Below are 18,500 nucleotides of genomic sequence, written 5' to 3'. Positions count from 1 at the left end.
TTGAATTAACTTCTTTGATACCCTGGTGACTGTAAGATACCTAATCTCCATTTTGCAGAAGAGGTACAGAGGGGTTAAGTGGCTTCCTTAAAGTCACACTGCTGAGAAGACTCTGTCTGCTGCTTAACACCAGAGATCATTTTCTCTGCCCACTGTAGTGCTCTGCCTTTGTCCTTCGCCACCTGCTCCATCAGAGCATGTGCCCCTGACTTCTGTGTAGGCTGACCAACTTCTCCCAGTTCGCCTGGGACCTGGCCAGCCACATGGTTGTCCCCCCCACTCCTGTGACTGGCATGCCTGCCCCACTTCCCTGTGCATTCAGGTCCCAGCAGACTTGCGTCATATCATTAAGGAAATTTAACACCCACAAAAACACACGAAGCGCCTGGCATTTCAGCTGCGGCCCTTTCCCTGAGGGAAGAGACTATTCCTGTGGTGTGTGTCACTTCCTGGACCCTGGAGAACGGAGAGTGCTCTGACTCAGGCACCGGATGTGGGTGGAGGTGGCTGCCTGTTAGGCCTAGGTGGAGATGGAAAGGGAGGAGAGGCGGCATGTGTCCCTGTATCACAGGGTAGGCTCCAAAGTAGCCTTTGAGAGAGAATGGCCTCATCAGTGAGTGACAGGCACGGTTTCCACCTTTTCCCTTTTCCTGGTCTTGGAGCTCTGTATTGTACCTTCCCTGGCCCCATGGCTCCACCTGCAGTTGAGGAAAAAAAGGCAAAAGCAGACTGAGCTCTTCAACCTTCAAATAGCAAGTCCTCTTGCTACAGAGCTGAGGATGAGCTCCCCTGCTGCACGCACAAAACTGCAGTGGGTAGGAAGGTGGGCCACCGAGTCACCTCGGTGCCTAGGTTCAAATCCCAGCCCTACCACTTTGGTAGCGGTGCAGTCTTGGGTAAGCTGCGGAGAGGGAGCCACACGCAAAGCATTTGATCTGTGCCTGGCCATTGTATGTGATAAAGGAAAGTCTTAGCTGTTGATACCTGGGGCTCAGGGAAGCTCAGGGTGTCTTGAAGTAAGAGTGCCCTTATTATTAACTCAAGGGACATCCAGGAAGTATTGCACGGGATTATTTGTGGTGGTTCAAAAGGCATGGGTTCTGGAAGGTTCTCATCACATGCTTGCATTATTAAGATCTTAATGAAATGTCATGAGGAGGGGGAAATTCTGCTTTCTGCCCTGTGCCGAGCTGTTTTCCTGAGTCATTGTTCTGTCCCTCCATCAGGCAGCCCTACTCCCTCACCCACACTGACGTATTCACAGCCAAACTCCCATGTTTGTGTGGGTGGCTGCTGGACCATCCCAGTAGAATCACGGGGTCTTGGAACCCCAGAGAAGGTTGCAGAAAAAGCCTTGCAGATCAAGGCTGACCATTTCCCTGTAGTTCTGTCTGTAGTGGCTGTTCGTCACCGTTCTAAGTTTTCTCTACAAGACCCGTGTAGCAGTGCATCCCGTCAGAATTCAGTCATTAGAGAAAAAGAAAAAACATTGACTCACTTTCTGGAAAAGGTCCTTCCTTATGCTGGCTTTGTTACCACAATGACAGCTGGGTTTCTACCCACCATTCTATAGTCACTGGAGAGGCCTGGTCCCCCTGGATCTAGTGCTGGCCTGCTGTCTCATCCTAGGAAGGATGCTGAAGCCAGCAGGCATTTCTCAATTTTTCTTCCTAAGAGCCTCTGTGGAAAGCCCCTGCTGTTGACAGATGTGTCTGTTGTTCAGAAGTTATTAAATATCTACCCCTTGGATACAGCCCCTGAACTCATTAACTCCGGGGGGAATCTATATTTGTAACAGCAACAGAATTGGGTTTTGTATTTTGCTGAGACTTGTAAGGTTTGGAATACTCCAAGGTGTGGACAACCTTGGGCTAGACCTATCCTTCCACTAAGCAGGACCTTGGTTTCTCCTTTTGTTTTCTGGCAGGTTTGGGTAAAACTCCCTTGCTAGTCCCAAATTGCTTACAGGTCTATTAGTTTCTTTCTTTCTTTTTTTTTTTTTTTTTTCTTTCCTTCCTGGTGAAGGATTTTAAAGTTCAAAAGGGACTTTACAATTGTCTGGCACTGTAGTCTTTTAATTGTTATGATATCTCTGAGAAGGTGAAGTAAGCCATGGCCCCTCTGCCTAGGAATTGCATCCATGTGCAGAATGGAATCATGGATCCCCGAAGTAGTGACATGGACTCCAGGCAGGAACTTCTGGTCTGGTCCCTGTTTTTCCCTCAGATTTTACAAGAGGCGATGAGGCCCTCAGAGGTAGAGACTTACTGCTCCTATTAGCCTCATTTTCTAGTCTGTTCCCTTACTCAGTTTCTGCTCACAGAGTCCCAAACACATAGTGGTGGGGCAGTGGAGGGAGGAGTTTGTCTGGCTGGGGGACCCCACCCCCAAGTAGCTAGCCTAGAACATCTCAAGTTTGGTATGGCCCAGCCCCTGGGAGAACCTGTTCCAATAGGCCCCGGGGCCCAGGGCTGCTGATCCCATACCCATACATCTGGGTATGGGCTGAGGATTTGCATTTCTAGCAGGTTCTCAGGGGCTGCTCTGCTGGTCACAGAAGCTATCATCCAAGGTGATCTCAGCCCCAGGGTACCAAACTGTCCATGGAGGAACATGTGCCCTTGTTTGGCTGTGAGACTGGCTGAGCATTGGCTGTTCTGGTCCCTGTGTAGTGCCCTTTCTCTGCTGAGGCTGTTGGGAAGTTTGTGGGGCTGCTTTTTGTTGTCACAATGTTTGGAGATCCTATTAGAATCGTCGCAGAGAGCTGATGTCATTGCAATGGGAAGAGCCCTCTCTTCCAACATCCCAGTGAGAAACATATGTCTTGTTCTGAATGTCCCCTCCATCTCCTTTTGCCAGTCTTCTTGGCCTAGTTGCTTTCTGGTCTTGCCTGGTCAGGTTGCCATCTCTTCCAGGATATGTTTGTTGTGGGCCCCCACACACCTGCCAGTAGCACTCACCCCGACATATGAGCAGAGCTACTGGTGGGGGGAGTGTAGCAGATCCAGGTAGAACAAAGCCCACACTCCTTCCTGTGGTCCAGGTGTGCAGCCGTCCAGCCCCAACTTTTATCTGACTTTTTTTTTTTTTTTTAATTCCCAGTTAGGCCCCCCTCATTACAGGTTTTGGGTCACACTTACTGCTTTTTTTTTTTTTAATGTGAAAGTGAACGCTCTTAATCCTTTTAATTTTCTTTATTTTGAGAAAGTCTCCCAGGCACATGACGTATGTAGTACACAAGGGTATACACTGAAAAGTAATCCTTGCTTACTCCCTACAGACTGTGCTTCTGATGTCCCTGCTCGATGTCCCCAGGTAGAGTCTGCTGGACTTATGTTCAGCCAGGAGTGTTCAAGGTTTTGCAGACATGTGTACGTGTTGCATCTTTTTGGGGCGATGTGTGTTGGTCCATTAATGATGCTAGACACATGTTGCTTTTTTAACTTGACATAGAAGGTTGGGGGGAGCTAGCCATCATACCTCAGCCCTTAGGTGCCTCGTCATTTCTTTTGGTGTGGGGGAGTGCTAGGATTGGAACTTAGGACCTGGCGCAGGCTAGGCAAGCACTGAGCTGTATACAGTTGTCTGTCTCACTATCTCTTCAATCTTTTTTTCCTCCTTTTTCTTCTTTATTTGGCAATACTGGGGATTGAACTCAGGGCCTAGAACTTGGTAGATAAGTGTTCTTACCACTTGAGTTATACCCTCAGTCCTTTTTTGCTTTTTTGGTTTGCTTTTCAGATAGGGTCTTGTGCTTTCTCCCTTTTGCCTTGACTGTGCTTCTCCCACCTACACCTTCTGAGTAGCTGGGATTACATGCTGGCCTGCCTCATCATTCTTAAATGGCCTCAGAATACTTCACTGAGTGACTGTGATACATAATTAGGCCTTTTTGTGGGTGTTGAAGTTGTTTCCAGTCCTGTCTGTCTACCACACACAGTCCTGCACTTGAACTGTCTTGTCTTGGCCTGTTCCCCTGACTATCAGATGGCTTTTTAGGTGGAAACTGTTGAATTCAAAGGTTCTGTGGAGGAAGGGAGCTTCACATAGGACTCACCCATTGAGGGTGAGGAGGTTTGCTATGAGGACTGAGTCTGCCCTAGGTTGCATCTTTTTAGTGAGCTTCCTGACTGACTAGCTGATGTGTGCCTTTGGACCAATCTTTTGGGCTCTCTTGGCCTTCGTTCTGATGTTTGCAGGATGATTCCCAGATCCTGGGCTCTGGTTCCCCTCTCAGTGCTGGGTCTCCTGAGTATTTGTCCAGGATGTTTTGAGGCCTGTCGGTGAGGCTGGGGAGCCCCATCATGTGGATCAGCCATTCATTGGAGGTGTCCAAAGGGCTATGGAGGCCATGTTGTCCTCCACCAGCAGACAGATGACCAACAGATACACATGCAGCCTGTGTGCTGGGCGGAGGAACGCCCTTCGGACTGTCATCTTCTGTGCTCAGGATGTACTCCTCCTCTTCTGGTGTTACACCTTCCTCAGGGTGTAAGGTGTACCAAGCTGTTCAGTTATTGTCCTTAAGCTCACATGACCATCATTGGGCATGGAACAAACTCCATTCCACTCTGTGAAGATTGCTGGGAGAGTGTTGAAATGACATAATTGGAGAATGAAATCAAGGAGTGGACTGACAAGGCTGGGGTTGTATTTTTCAGGTGACAATCAATCCAAGTGTAATTCGTATTCATCTCTTTGGAGGAGGGTCTCAAATAGAAGTTCCAGTGGTGATTGGCCATGAGAACTTCCCAGTGGGTGGGGTTCTTTTCTTTTTACACAGTTACATGCTGTTGTTAGCCTAGTGAATGTGAATAAATGCTGTCACCTTCCACAGAGAAGCATAGGTGGCTTCATTTCTTTGAAGTCTGTGGCCTTGTTTGCCTGCCTTTCATGGTGTCCTGCTTTTGCCATCTTGCAGGGGCGTGGAAAAGAAGTACTTCTTGGGAAAAGGAAATACTGGTGCCCATCTGACAACGCTTGGCAACTTGGTCATAGCCTTGTTAACAAAGACACACAGTAGGGAAGAGTAACAGTTGTGACAAAACAGGGCAGGTTCCCATCTAAAAGGGATGATTGTTATCAGGCTTTATCTGTTGCCACGAGGGCCTGTGGGTCCTGATTTCTTATTTAAAGGGAGACTTATTTGGAGTCTCCCAATTTTTTATACTTGGCCAATGAATCAAGATTTTATAAAAATGTTACATAGGCCAAATAAAGACTGTGTGACTTCTGAGGCAGGCAATGAAGATGGGGATACGTATCTTACAGGAGGAGGAGTGCCGAAATAACCTTGGGAGTTTGTGAACAAAATAAAAAATACACTATGTCACACCCTCCGTGTGGGACCCTGGCCTCTCTGATTGCTTTAAGTTGCGTGGTCCTGTGCATCTCTTTCAGATCCTGGCTCTTCGGAGAGAACAGCCCAGAAACGAAAGTTCCCCAGTCCTCCACATTCTTCCAATGGCCACTCACCACAGGATACATCAACAAGCCCTATTAAAAAGAAAAAGAAACCTGGCTTACTCAACAGTAACAGTAAGGAGCAGGTAAGAGCCACTGGGAGTGGCTTCCCCACTAGGGGGACAAAGGCCAGCCAGCAGCATTGCAGCTCCCTGGCTGAGAGCCCAGGGTTCTTGGCATTTCTTCAACAAGTGCTGCCTGGTCCTGCCTATCATTTGCATAGGTCAGAAAAGACAGCTTATCAGGCCTGTTTTGGGGACAGAGCAGTGACCCAGATGGGTTTTGTTCGGTGAAGGGACTGGGTTTTTCCCCTGGGCTGATTTTTTTTTTTTTTTTTTTTTTCTCCTCAAGCTGTTTAGTTTTCCCCGCATGTGGCCTGCTGATTTGCTTCCCCTCTGGGGCCAGGCTAGTAGCTCCGATGGATGCCCAGCTGCTTGGAATTTGCTTGGTAGAGCCATGCACCCTTGCTTGGCTCATTTTCTCATCTGTAAAATGAAGGGTTCAGGGCTGAGGTGAGAGGACAACTTTGGTCTGAGTCACCATCCCTTCTCAGTGAGCACCGGCCCACCCTCCTTGGCCAATAGGACTATCAGCTAGACAGGGAAAGCCGTTCATCTTGGTTCTGGTCTAAGGAACCTTCTAGCTTTAACGTTCCCCGGTACAGGCTACGTAGTCCTCTGGTTCGGAAACACGAGAGGCACTGGCGGGTGTCCTTGTCCTCTGTGGATCAGGAATCTGATCTTGCATTGTTTTCAGTGGCCCTTCCTGGGGACGAAGGGGATGCCTTCATGCATTTCCTGCTTTGCTGAATGCAGGACTGGGCTCTGGGGAGTGCCCAGCTTGAGTTAAACAAGAAGTCGCTTTCATGGGACGAGACCTAGCAACGGTTAAATGCCCTGGACTATGAGAGCTGTACGTTCCTGAGTGTGAATCTATTTTCATTCTCAAAATTACATAGCGAGATGCCAGCTCGGCCTTTGCCCTGTGGTTGTGGGCACATTAACCTCCTCGTGTCTCATTTTCTCATCTACTGAAATGGAGATGGTGGTGCTACTGCCCAGTCCGTGGGCTCTGTGACGATTCATTGAACTCAATTACACAAACAGTAATAATACAAATTGAAAACTAAGCCAGGCTCGGTATGTAAAGTAAATGATATTTGTAAAAGCGTTTTAGACCCATGTTGTCTGGTGTGGTTGCCACGAGTCATGTGTGGCTTGTGAGCACTTAGAAGTGGCCAGGGTGGTAGAGGAGCTGAGTGTTTCCTTCCATTTAATTCGAAGTTAAGCTTTTACCTGTGGCTGTGGCTGTGGCTGTGGCTGTGGCTGTGTGTTGGAGGGCACCAGTCAGCCAGGAATCCCACTGGAGAAGTAGTGAGTCCTGATAAATTTTGAGGGGCACTGCAATTTGAAAAAAAAAAAAAAAAGTATGTAATAGTGTCGATGGTGATATCAAAAGCAGTCTTTGCCGTGTGTCACCCCTGTTTGTATTAATTTGACAACACTGTGAAGAAGGCTGTAAGTGTCTCCACTTTCCAGAGAGGTTAAGTTTGCCTCCTCAGGGTCTCAGAGCAAGTAAGAAGCTGTGTTTGAGCTTAGCTCTGCCAGGCTGGCCTGGAGTGAGTGACATCCTGCCCATTGTCTAGGCTAAAGACTCAGAAGGAAACCTGAAGACCTGAACCTTAATTTAGGAAGTAATTCAACTTCTTGGACCAACAGGAGGTCCCGAAAGTGGGTGTTGTCCACATCCACACACGCATCCCCCTCTACCTGTGAGTTCCTTCTTTTTCTCTAAAAATAGGCTCTTTTCTGGAAGCTGATTGGGCATTTTCTTCTCTCCCTTCCCTGTCTGTGTGTTCAGGTTTTTTTCTTAACACTGAAGCCTCATGACCACAGTGATGTGTCTGTAAGTCTGTCCCCCTCTGGATTTGCAGCTTCAGATAAGTGGCCACCATTCACTGCTGCTGTTGCCCAGGCAGGAGTGCAGAGATGCAGATAGCAGTGGGGTGTAGGACACGGTGATGGTGGTGGGCAGGAGAGGAAGGGCATAGGGTCTGTGTGTGCTCTGGGGTCCCGGCCAGTTGCCTGCAGTATTCACAGAAGAGGGCAGAGATGCTGCTCCTTCCCATGTGACTCTAGCTCATGGCCTCTGGGAGACTTGCTGGGTGCGGGGTGACCTTGTCAGTTGCTTTCTCTTTGACCTTCACTTATATCATAAAACGGGTTTGGAAAAGCAACCTCATAAGGTTGACTTGTAGGTTTGCTTCTTGGATCTAAAACTCCAGGGCAAAGATGGAGTACCTTTAACTGGGCTTGGGGAAGGCAGCCCAACCCTGGCTGCGTGCGTGGTTCCTTTTAGAATGTAATGTTTGCTGAGAAGGCATAATCTTCATGCCCTATTTTTCTCCTCAAGGGGAACTCAGAGAACATTATGCCAGAAACCTTTCCTTTCCTACCCCCAAATGCTGCATTTGACCAACGCAATATAATTCCTATCATCACCAGCATTGGGGACCATGGTATTTCACAGTAAAACTTACATTTCTGTGCTCTCATCAAAACTTGGCATCTTGGTCTCTTTGATCTGTTAGGACAAAATACCATAGACTGAGGGCCTTAGAAGCTACAGACACTGGCTTCCCACAGTTCTGGAGGCTGGAAGTGTGACTTAGGATGCAGGTATGGTTGCCTTCTGCTAAGGCTCTCTGCCGGCTTGCAAACTGCTGACTTCTTGCTGTGTCTCACAGGGTGGAAGGGGTGGGGGTCTCTGAGGTCTCCTTCCATGAGTACTCTATCCTCCAGGTCTAATCCCTTCCTATAGTGACTGTTATCACTTGATACCATTACCTTGGAGTCTGGATTTCAGCATGTGAATTTTGAGGGGGACACAGACATTCAGACCCTAGCATTCAGAAAGCCCGCCCTTTATACAGGGACCAGGGCTTCTTGGTTGCTGTACTCCTCAGCCTTCCCTGCAGCCTTGCTCGTTCCCTCTGCCTCTGTCTCTCTCGGCCTTCACTGTCCTCTGACATTTGATCTTCCTGCCCTCTCTCCAGTCTCTTCAGTTCTCTTCTGTGTTCAGTTTTCTGGAAAGCTGTTTCGGTCCTATAAGATCCAAGGAATGCTGGGTGCTGGTGGCTCCCGTCTGTAACTCAGGAGGCAGAGATTAGGAGGGTCAAGGTTCAAGGCCAGCCCCGGGCAAATAGTTTGAGACCCTATCTTGAGAAAACCCAACACAAAATAGGGCTGGTGTAGTGGTTCATGTGGTAGAGTGCCTGCCTAGCAATCATGAGGTCTGAGTTCAAGCCCCAATACTGCCTCTCCTCTCCCCAAAAAATCCCACAAAAAACCAAAAAAACCCAAGGAAGCTATATGTTTTCATTTTTGGTGGAGACCTTTTATTACCAAGTAGAGATATGAGTTGAGTTTTAAGTTTGGCCTGTTTCATTTTTCACATACTGGGAATTGAGTACTTTTGGAGTGTGTCTGTGTGTTACTGGGTACCAATCCCAGGGCTTTACACACTAAGCCTGTGCTCTGCCATTGCACTATACCCCTAAGGAGACTTTTAAGAAGAGCTTTTAAATACCTTGTTTTGATCTGGGGACGTAGCTTAGTCGTAGAGCACTTGCTAGCATGCAGGAGGCTCTGGGTTCACTGCCCAGCACTACCCCCAAAACAAAACCCCAAACTGGGACATTTCACAGAAGCCCTTTGTTAGGCTGGGAAGTGGATTAACAGTTGAGACACTCGGGACAATGCGGATGACCAGCTTCTCCCCAAGGTCAGGCTGCACTGGGAGAGGGGGTCAGCCTGGCTGCCTCCTCACTTTAGCTGAGTGGGGACTGCCCTTGTTGAATAGGGCATGGGCTCTGCTTTCCCCTGCTGTCCCACCATTTTCCCTGCCATTGTGTTTCCTACTTCAGGCCCAGCCTGGCCTTGAACTCTTTGATCCTTTTTCCACAGCCTCAGTAGGGTTGAGATAACAGGCTGCTGGGATTATAGATACGCTCTATCTCACTTGGCTGACGAGCTTGTTTTTATAAATACAATAGCACACAGCCACGTTTGTTCATGGATGTTTAGTCTGATTTTGCGCTACAGTGGCAGAGCTGAATTTGTGGTAGACACTGTATGGCCTGTCAAGCCTCATCTGTTTATTATTCTTACAGAACCCTCTTGTTTTTTTCTTGGCTCCCTGTGTGGATGCAGGTATTTCAGAAATGAGTGAGCAGGTCTTTCCCATTTTCTTGTTAAGCCGACCTGAGGCAGGCATGAGGGAATGAGAACATTTGCTGCTGTAACCTGAAGTTACCTCACTGTAATGCAAGCTGCAGCCCATCCGCTTTGCTCTTGGGCTGGTTACAGGCCTTGCATGCGAGGGGGAGAAAACCGTAACTCATTTTTACCTGAAATTATTTGCTTTTCTTTTAAACAATGTTCCATATCTGTTATCAGATTATTTTTATGGAGCAGGAAACCCTTACAAACAGCAGATAAGGATGTATCTGATTGACAAAGAGATTAACCGAGCAGTGAACTGTATAGCCACCACTGCTCCACGATGGGGCTCTGAAGACGCCTACCCCCAGCCATACCAGGGAGGGGGCTTGGGGGAAACTCCATTCTGACGGATTCGTAACTGGTTTCTTCTGTGATCCCCAGAACCAAAAATACAAAACCAACCAACCATCTGCAGCTAGTAGACAGAGTGTGCCTGGGTGGCTTTTTAGGCAGTGACCTGGCCATATTTGGTTCTTCCACTTTCTGTTGGATCTTTTTCATTTTGGTGTTTTGGAAACTTGTTATGTACTAGGCTGACTTTGAGCTCACCCTGTAGCCCAGGCTGACCTTGAACTCTGTATCCTTCTGCCTCAGCCTCCTGGGTACTGGGTGTGTACCACCACACCCCGTGCTTGCTTAAGTGCTAGTGACTGTACTATTACTAACTTACTGAAAGGAAGTTAGACGCTGAAAATACAGCTTACTGTTATCTTATGGAGCCCACGGTGGCACCCTAGGACACCCATTCAAGTGAAAAATAGTTCTGCCTACTTGATATGTATGGTTTCCTCACCCTGCCACCCCCCAAAGTGAACTCAAACAACCATTCTCCTAGGCAGACAGCAGATCTGTGGCAGTTTTGCCCTGCCAGGGGCGTTTGACAATGTCTAGAGACATGATTGGTTACCACAGTTTTTTTTTTTTTTTTTTTTCCTTTTTGGCAGTACTGAGGTTTGAACTCAGGACCTCATGTTTGCTAGGCAGACATTCTACCACTTGAGCCACTCCTTCAGCCCTTTTTGTGTTGGGTATTTTTGAGAAAAGGGTTTTGCAAACTGTTTGCCTGAGCTGATCTCGAACTGAGATCTTCCTGATCTCTGCTCCCTGAGTAGCTAGGATTACAGGTGTGAGCCACTGGTGCCCAGCAGGGTTACCGCAGTTTTGTGTGTGGATGTCCCTGGCATCTGGTCTGGTATGCTGCCACACATCTTACAATGTACAGGAAGTTCTCTGCAAGTCTTCTGGTCCCTATCAAGGTGCTGTTCATGACACCTCCTATGAGGTTTCTGATAGTTTTCCATCGTTTCAGATTTTGAATTTTTGAGACAGTGTCTTTCTATTTAGTCCCAGCTGATTTGGAACTTGCAGTCTTCCTACCCTGGCTTCCCAAGCATTGGGATTACAGGTGTTTGTCCCGACACCTGGCGGACTTTTTTTCCTTCCCTTCAACATTTTGCATTAAGTAGAACGTACTTTGATTTACAGAGAATGTTCTCTCTCTCTCTCTCTCTCTCTCTCTCTCTCTCTCCCCTCCCCTCACATATCACCAATCTCTTGCATCAAGCATTGTCTTGAGTGGAGTGTAAGGAGGAGAGAGCCTGCTGGAGACCAGGTTTGAGCCCTGGCTCTGGGGTCAGATGTCAGATAAGTCTTTTTAACTGAGTTTTCCCATCTGTCAGGTAAAGCTAATACCTACCTTACATACCTCTCTGGGTGGTTGTCAGGATAAAATAAAGATGGTGTGTGCAACAGTATGTTGAAAAGCGTCCTGTGGAAAGAATGTCACAGCAGTGATGTTACTTCTTGGAAACCAGGCTGACTGCTCCATCTTAACAGTCGAACTGAAGCAGGGAAATAGGAACTGAGCTGAGGAATATTGCAGTACACGGCTTAGCCATTTACTTGATTGGAATGAGAGTAGGGAGGCTTCAAAAGACTGTTTAAGAAGGTTGCTAAGTGAGCATGTAGGAAGTTCTTCAGCAAGGGGTGAGAAATGGCAGGCATGTTGAGAGTTTTAAAGCTTCATAATAAAAGCCAGGAACAAGATACGGGCTGCTTGCAGTGGTGACGTACAGCCTGGAGTCTGGCTGTTAAAGTAAGGTGGGCTTCGAGTCTCTGGGTACAGTGGCTCATGCCTGTAACCCAGCTACTTGGGAGGTAGAGTGTAGGAGACTGGCAGTTTGAGGCCAGTCCTGGCAAAAAATTAGTGAGGCCCCCATCTCAACAAATAACCAGGTATGGTGGTGCATGTCTGTGATCCCAGCTATGCTAGAGGCAAAAGTAGGAGAATTGAGGTCTGTGGCTAGGCCTCTGGAAACAAAACAAAACACAAGCAAGACCCTATCAAGCAGTAGAGCACCTGCCTAGCAACTGCCAAGCCTTGGGTTCAAATCCCAGTATCTTAAGAAAAAAAAATTGGCTAGGGCTGTAGGTCAGTGGTAGAGTGCTTGCCTAGAAGGCATGAGGCTCTGGGTTCTAGTACAGCTTCAACCCTCTTCCACCTCCAAAAGAACAACAAAAATAAAACCCAAACTGAAAAGTAACGGGAATAGATAAAACTAGCAAAAGATCGCCATCTGTAATATCAAAAAATTTGCAGCATCTAACCAGTTTATAAGGTCTTTATGGAGGAAATCATAATTTTTACTGAAGGACAGAAAAGAAGCTTCTGTCATAGCCTGGCTGAGTCATAATGCATAGTTTGATTGTCAAGGAACCAAGACTGAATGGGTTGAGGAGCTTTCTCAATGTCATACAGGTTGTCACCGAACTGTTTGACACCAGCCTTTGGATTTTCTTATGGGTTTCCTAAGACGGGCTCTCTTGTTGGTGTTTGAATATTTTTATAATAAGATCCTTCTGTGCGGTTTTCTGTGTTCGGAGTTTGGCTTTGCTGTATTCTAGAGTATCTAACTAGACAAACATTTCTCCAGATGTTTCGGGACAGGAAAGGTTCTGCTTCCCCTGAATTGGCTAATTCTTTCTGTCGTTGTTGGTTCTGATTAAGAGGTGTGACTCTACAGCAAATACAAGGACCTGTCACATTTAAGAATCATGGCCTTAGAAACTAGCCTCTTCTTGACTCATATGTACTTTACGTGCTGGAAGTGGACGTAAAAATGGACAGTCAAGTTTTGTCAACCCGAATCCAATTGCTTGATTCTCAAATGCCTACAGTTTACAGAATCCCGGGGTAAACTGCCGTACTTTTGTTAGCTTTGTGAATTTGGACTTCTGTGTATTTTGCTCTTAACTTTATTAGCAAGATTTCCTATCAGCCCTTTTAATCCCAATACAATACCATGATGTTAGGTATTCTTGGCTCCATTTTACAGATGAGAAAATTGAGGAGCGGGTGAAGAGACATGTCCAGGGTCATGCAGCTGGTTAATGGTAGAATTAGAAGTTGGACCCAGGTATGCTAGGGCTGCCTAGTAACTGTCGGATGCTTGCTTTCAATGTCTGGCCTTGTAAAATAGCAGAAAGGAAGAACATTTGAATGACCCACCTGTAGTGCCGAGTGTAGTAGAGTAAGTCAAGCTAGCATGGCTGTTGAGGGGGTGTGAGATGCTGTGATTTTTGTGTTGTTAATGATGTACTTGTTCAAATTCCTGCTGAGACTGCACATTTGTTTTGAAACCACACCTGTCTTTCTTGCCTACATTTCAGTCAGAACTAAGACATGGTCCGTTTTACTATATGAAGCAGCCACTCACCACAGACCCTGTTGATGTTGTACCGCAGGACGGACGGAATGATTTCTACTGCTGGGTTTGTCATCGGGAAGGTCAAGTCCTTTGCTGTGAGCTCTGTCCCCGGGTTTATCACGCTAAGTGTCTGAGACTGACATCGGAACCAGAGGGGGACTGGTTTTGTCCTGAATGTGAGGTTAGTTCCTGATGAATGAATACGTTACCTGCCTCGTTTCCTCTCCTTTCTCTTTCTTCCTTTTAGTTTTACATTTTCAAATAATCCAAATAGGGGAAAGAGAAATTTCTTGCCTTCCCACCTGCTCTCTCCTGGCCGCCCTCTTTTTGGAGCAGCATCTGCCCTGGCTGCAGCTCAGCCGCTCTTGGAAAGACTTTGCACTGCATTGCATATTGTCTCTGCTTCCTCATGAGTCTTTGGATTGCTTTGGAATCTGCAGCTGCCTCCACTTCTTCTGCAGTGAACATCTTGGAAGTGAACTTAGAAATCTGTAGCAGTTCACACGTTTCGAAACGATCTCGTGCTATCTCTCCCTTTCTTGGATGTTTTCCTGCTGCATCATTGAATCGTCAGCAGTGGCCAAGCTGGAAAGACCAATTTTGGGTGTATGTTCGTGTGGTGGCCATCCGATGCTGTCTTTCATGCAGCAAGCATTTCTTGAACGCCTGTTAGGTGCCGGGGATTCTGCACTATGCAGGAACAGCGTGGATCACTTTCTCTTCAGCAGAAGAGGACAAGAACCAAAACAAAGTTCCATATAATGAGGTTGAAGAGTGTTCTGGGGACATGAAGATGGGAACTGGAAGTTCAGGAGGCACAGTGTCCCCATGGAGATTGGAGGGAGCCCTGAAGGGGGCATAATGAGCCTTGCAGCCACCTGGGGAGACTTTGTTGTTTCCTCTGCAGGATGGATGGAGGTCCAGCCTCTGCAGGGCCAGGTTTAGGGCTGCTGCAAACTGGGCTGAAGGCAGCACGAGGATGTCATTTGCGGCAAAGCCTTAAACACTCTCCATTCAGCCACCCAGAAAGGTCTCCACCATTCTGAGGTAGCTTCTGCTTGTGGCAACTCCCAAGAGTAATGTATTTCCCAGTGCTGACAAGAAACGTGCACCATTTGCAGAATCATTTAATGTAGAATCTCTCTTGATTCCAAGATACATTGGAATTAGATCTCAAATGAGGATGCTTTCTGGCGGGGGAATGGAACAACCACCCACATGTCTTTAGTGGGGAAGAAACCCCTCTTGTTGTAGGATAATGACTGTGGAGGAAGGAAAGGAGGAAAATGAGAAGCACATGAAAAGAAATTAGATATCAAAGCATATTATAGCGTTGTAGTAGTGTTCTGCCAGTGGAAAGGCAGAAGATGGTCCCCGGTTCTCATGGGTTACTCTCGATTGAGACATTTCAGCGCCTGCTTTGTGCAGTGATGCTCTGCTCTCTGTGTGTGGGCCTGACCTCATTTTGCTACCTTTAATGTGGGCCCTGGAGCCATCACTGATTTAAGCAATTCTTCCCAGTGCTTTAATGATATTGCAGAAAAGGTAGAGGCTTCTCAAGGATGTTTCTGTGCAAGTGACAGTTCCTTATGAAAGGTGGCCTGCACAGTAGGGGACATATTATCACCATATGTAGGAAGAGCCCAGAGGCAGGGCCAGCCAGAGTTTGTACCGCTCCAGGTTCTTTCCATCTCATCCTTGAGGTGATGTATCCCCTCACAGTAATCTTAAGATGGCTGCTGAGGGCTCAGGTATCAGGTGTGGATAGACAAAAGTCATCCTCCAGCTGATTTGCCCTTGGGGGCTCATTGGTCCGCATTGGACCACGAGTTTCCCTTCAGAAAGGGCTGAAGAATGCCTGACAGGAATTTTTGGTGTTGTGGGAGCCAGGCACTGTTTGGGAGGAGGCAGGAGCCAGGGATGGGAGGGAGAGAAGTGACAGGTGGGCAGGCAACCCAAGTGGCCACCATGGATAGTACCTGGAAACAAACTGGGATTCAAGCAACATGTGTTCTTTGTCTATAATTCAGGGCCCCAAATCTCTCTAAGGGGCCAGCTGATAAAGGCAGAAAGCTGGGAAGACTGGATGCTTCAGGCCCTGGTAGCCAATCAGTCAGATGTGTGCATCATGCACTGTTTCCAGCTTCTGAGTGACCAGATGTGCTAGACACATCTGAGCATTCTTCAAGGAGGCCCCGCAGATGTGAAGGATGGTGACTGAATTCCTTCCTTCCAAATTAATTGAAGAAAATTTCTTCGTTTTCCTTTGTGGGTGGTCCAAGAGAGCTTTCCTGACAGCAGAATTGTTATTTTTGTTGTTGTTGCCACATGGCTCCCAGAGCTATGGTGCTAGATTTACATAGAAGAATCCGATCTCAGTTCTTTCTCCGGGTCTCTTCTTTGATGGGAATTTCCGTCATGAAATGACAGTTACTGCTCATGGAGATAAGACAGTGAGGTTATGCCCCTCGAGAAGTTTCTAGGATGTCCTTAATGGGTTCACATCCATAGGGGATGGAATAAAGTATTTATTAGTCTATTACCATCCCTAGATTCTTTCTACAGGGAGCCCTGTCCCTTTGCATCAGGCATGCCATTGAAATAAGGCCCTTCCCAGGTCCTGAGCTCAGGACCGCAGGACTATACAGACAGCAAATGTCATCCTGTGAGGTCACCTTCATGAGCTTTCTGGAGCTTTTCCTTTCATGGCTCTTTCTTGAGACGCAAAGGTTATAATCAAGACCCTCTTTCAGGTCCTGTGTACCCACACCTTCCTCAGCTCAGCTCATGTTGTTTTTGTGAACTAAAAACACTTCCTAATAAGGTAATACATGGTAATTATGGTAATAATTATGGTAATACATGGATTGATGAGCTTTTTAATTTTACCCACAGAGTCAGTACACGTTGGTCTAGTAGGCTGGAGTCGTTACCAGGTGAAGCAGCCATTCTCTTTCAGATGGGAATTGCTTTTTATGGGAAAGTGGAGGCAGAGGAAGTGCGTGACTAGTTGTGTCTTTTTTCTAATGGGACCTGTGTGTGTGATTTTGACTTGTAGAAGATTACAGTAGCAGAATGCATCGAGACCCAGAGTAAAGCCATGACCATGCTCACCATTGAACAGCTGTCCTACCTGCTCAAGTTTGCCATTCAGAAAATGAAACAGCCGGGGGTAAGAAGAAAGTTCTGCTGGTGTAAGGGCAAATGAAGAGAGTAATTGTGTTCTGTTCTGTTAACGTCCTACGTAGTCCTTGTAGGCTTTCCTTTTCAGGCACCTGTACACACTCTTTGGACCTTCCTGTGTATCCAGATTTAAAAATTGGTAAATTAAACAAAAGAGGCTGGGGACTGTGACCACACCTGTAGCCCTAGCTACTTAGATAGAGGTCTGGAGTACTGAGGTTTGAGGCCAGCCCCGGGGGAGAGTTCTCAAGATCTAACATTGTTCCAGCTATGTGGAAAGCACAGATAGGTGGATCACAGTCCAGGCCAACCTGGGCATAAAGCGAGACCCTATCTCAAAAATAACCTACACGAAAAGGGCTGGCAGAGTGGCTTAAGTGGTAGAGCACTTCTGGTATTGCCAAAAAATGTAAAAACCCATAAGATACAGTGATACTCTATCATTCTGTGTAGTGAGTGCTCCGTGTCCCTAAGGAGTATAGTCAGGAAATGTCACATAGTAGAAAGGTGAGGGTGGGGGGACAGTTAAAGTTCAGTTAAAGTTAAAGTGAGCCTCATACCTCATTGGTCAAGGAGGAACTTTGTGCTCCTTCTCAGGCGTTGGTGAAATTCCATTGCAGTGAGAACTGAGTACAGCCCAGTTTATTTATAACCAAGGCCTCATTATGGAACCTTCAAGTAAAACTCAACCAGTGAGATTTCCATGAAGGGGAAGAATGTGCTTGGGCTGTTCAATTTTGAAACAGTCTTTGTCCCTTTTGGGAAATTAAAAGCCAGGGCTGCTGCATTCAGCTGGCAAGTTGTTTTGTCACAGCAGTGCCCTCCTGAGAGTCCCAGGCCTACCATAGCTGTTGTGGTTGGTATAGATATTAGAGTTTTCAGGAAAATGGCAGAAAAATACCTTGTGTTGAAACATAATATATATTATGACAATGTAGTTGACATATTGTGACATTTTCCTTGCTGGTGAATCTAAACCTTGAGGGAACAGTTCCCTTTTTTTATTTGCACAAAGCCCCCTGTGGTCCACTCTTTGTAAGTGAAATGAATATACAGAAATGTAATCTCTCAGTGTGTTAGTAATCACTATGGTTTGGGTTCTTTAGGAAACCCAAGCTTTTAAAATTTGATGTTCTGATGAAAAAAACTTTGAGCATGCCAATTAGATGTTGTTAAATTGAGAACCTGTTTGCTTTTTAAATAAAATCTGAATCAGTGGAGGCAAAGTGTATAGCCTCAGTTTAGGTAAAATAAAATTTTTTTGGCGATACTCAGGGCCTTGTATTTGCTAGGCAGATTCTCTGCCTCTTGAGAGATACCCGCGCCCCCCAACCCCTATGGAGTGTTTTTTTTTTTTTGTTTTGTTTTTTTTTAAATGTTGACTGTGTCAGGGAATTACTTCCTGCTTCTCTTAGGCTAAATTATATCTGCTGGCTGGGCACTGGTGGCTCACGCCTGTAATCCTAGCTACTCAAGAGGCAGAGATAGGAGGATTGAGGTTTGAAGCCAGCTTGGGCAAATAGTTCGTGAGACCTTATCTTAAAAAAACCCATCACAGAAAAGGACTGGTGGAGTGGCTCAAGGTGTAGGCCCTGAGTTCAAGCCCCAGTATCACACACACACAAATATATATATATATGCTAAAGACTTTACGAAAGAAATGAGTTGTGTGGGCTTGTGAACTTTGTAGAATTAGAGCTTTTTCGTTTTCTTTTTTCTTCTTTTGATTGAACCCTGGGCCTTTTGGTTTATGCTGGGCAGGTGCTGTACCATTGAGCTACATCCTCAGCCCAACTCTGTAGAATTACAAACCAAAAAGAAAAGTTATAGAAGGTGTTGATTTCTCATGCATAGTATTCAGAAC

General features: G+C 46.6%; 1 protein-coding gene across 36 annotated transcripts in view; it reads left to right on the top strand.

Annotated features, from left to right (window-relative positions):
* Positions 1–18,500, top strand: part of Zmynd8 (zinc finger MYND-type containing 8) — a 105,189-nt gene that overhangs the window by 26,596 nt on the left and 60,093 nt on the right. For 27 of the 36 annotated variants that reach the window (XM_074074929.1, XM_074074921.1, XM_074074931.1 and 24 more), the window contains 3 exons: positions 5,401–5,549; positions 13,416–13,634; positions 16,512–16,625. In XM_074074929.1, the coding sequence (XP_073931030.1) occupies positions 5,401–5,549; positions 13,416–13,634; positions 16,512–16,625 (482 nt within the window). The remainder of the gene's footprint in view (positions 1–5,400; positions 5,550–13,415; positions 13,635–16,511; positions 16,626–18,500) is intronic. The other 9 variants (XM_074074942.1, XM_074074944.1, XM_074074932.1 and 6 more) reach the window with 2 other exon arrangements.

Source organism: Castor canadensis, chromosome 5 (assembly GCF_047511655.1).
Source record: "Castor canadensis chromosome 5, mCasCan1.hap1v2, whole genome shotgun sequence".
NCBI classification, from domain to species: domain Eukaryota; kingdom Metazoa; phylum Chordata; class Mammalia; order Rodentia; family Castoridae; genus Castor; species Castor canadensis.
The sequence above is the reverse complement of the archived record's forward strand: the minus strand, read 5'-3'. Positions and strand labels throughout refer to the sequence as shown.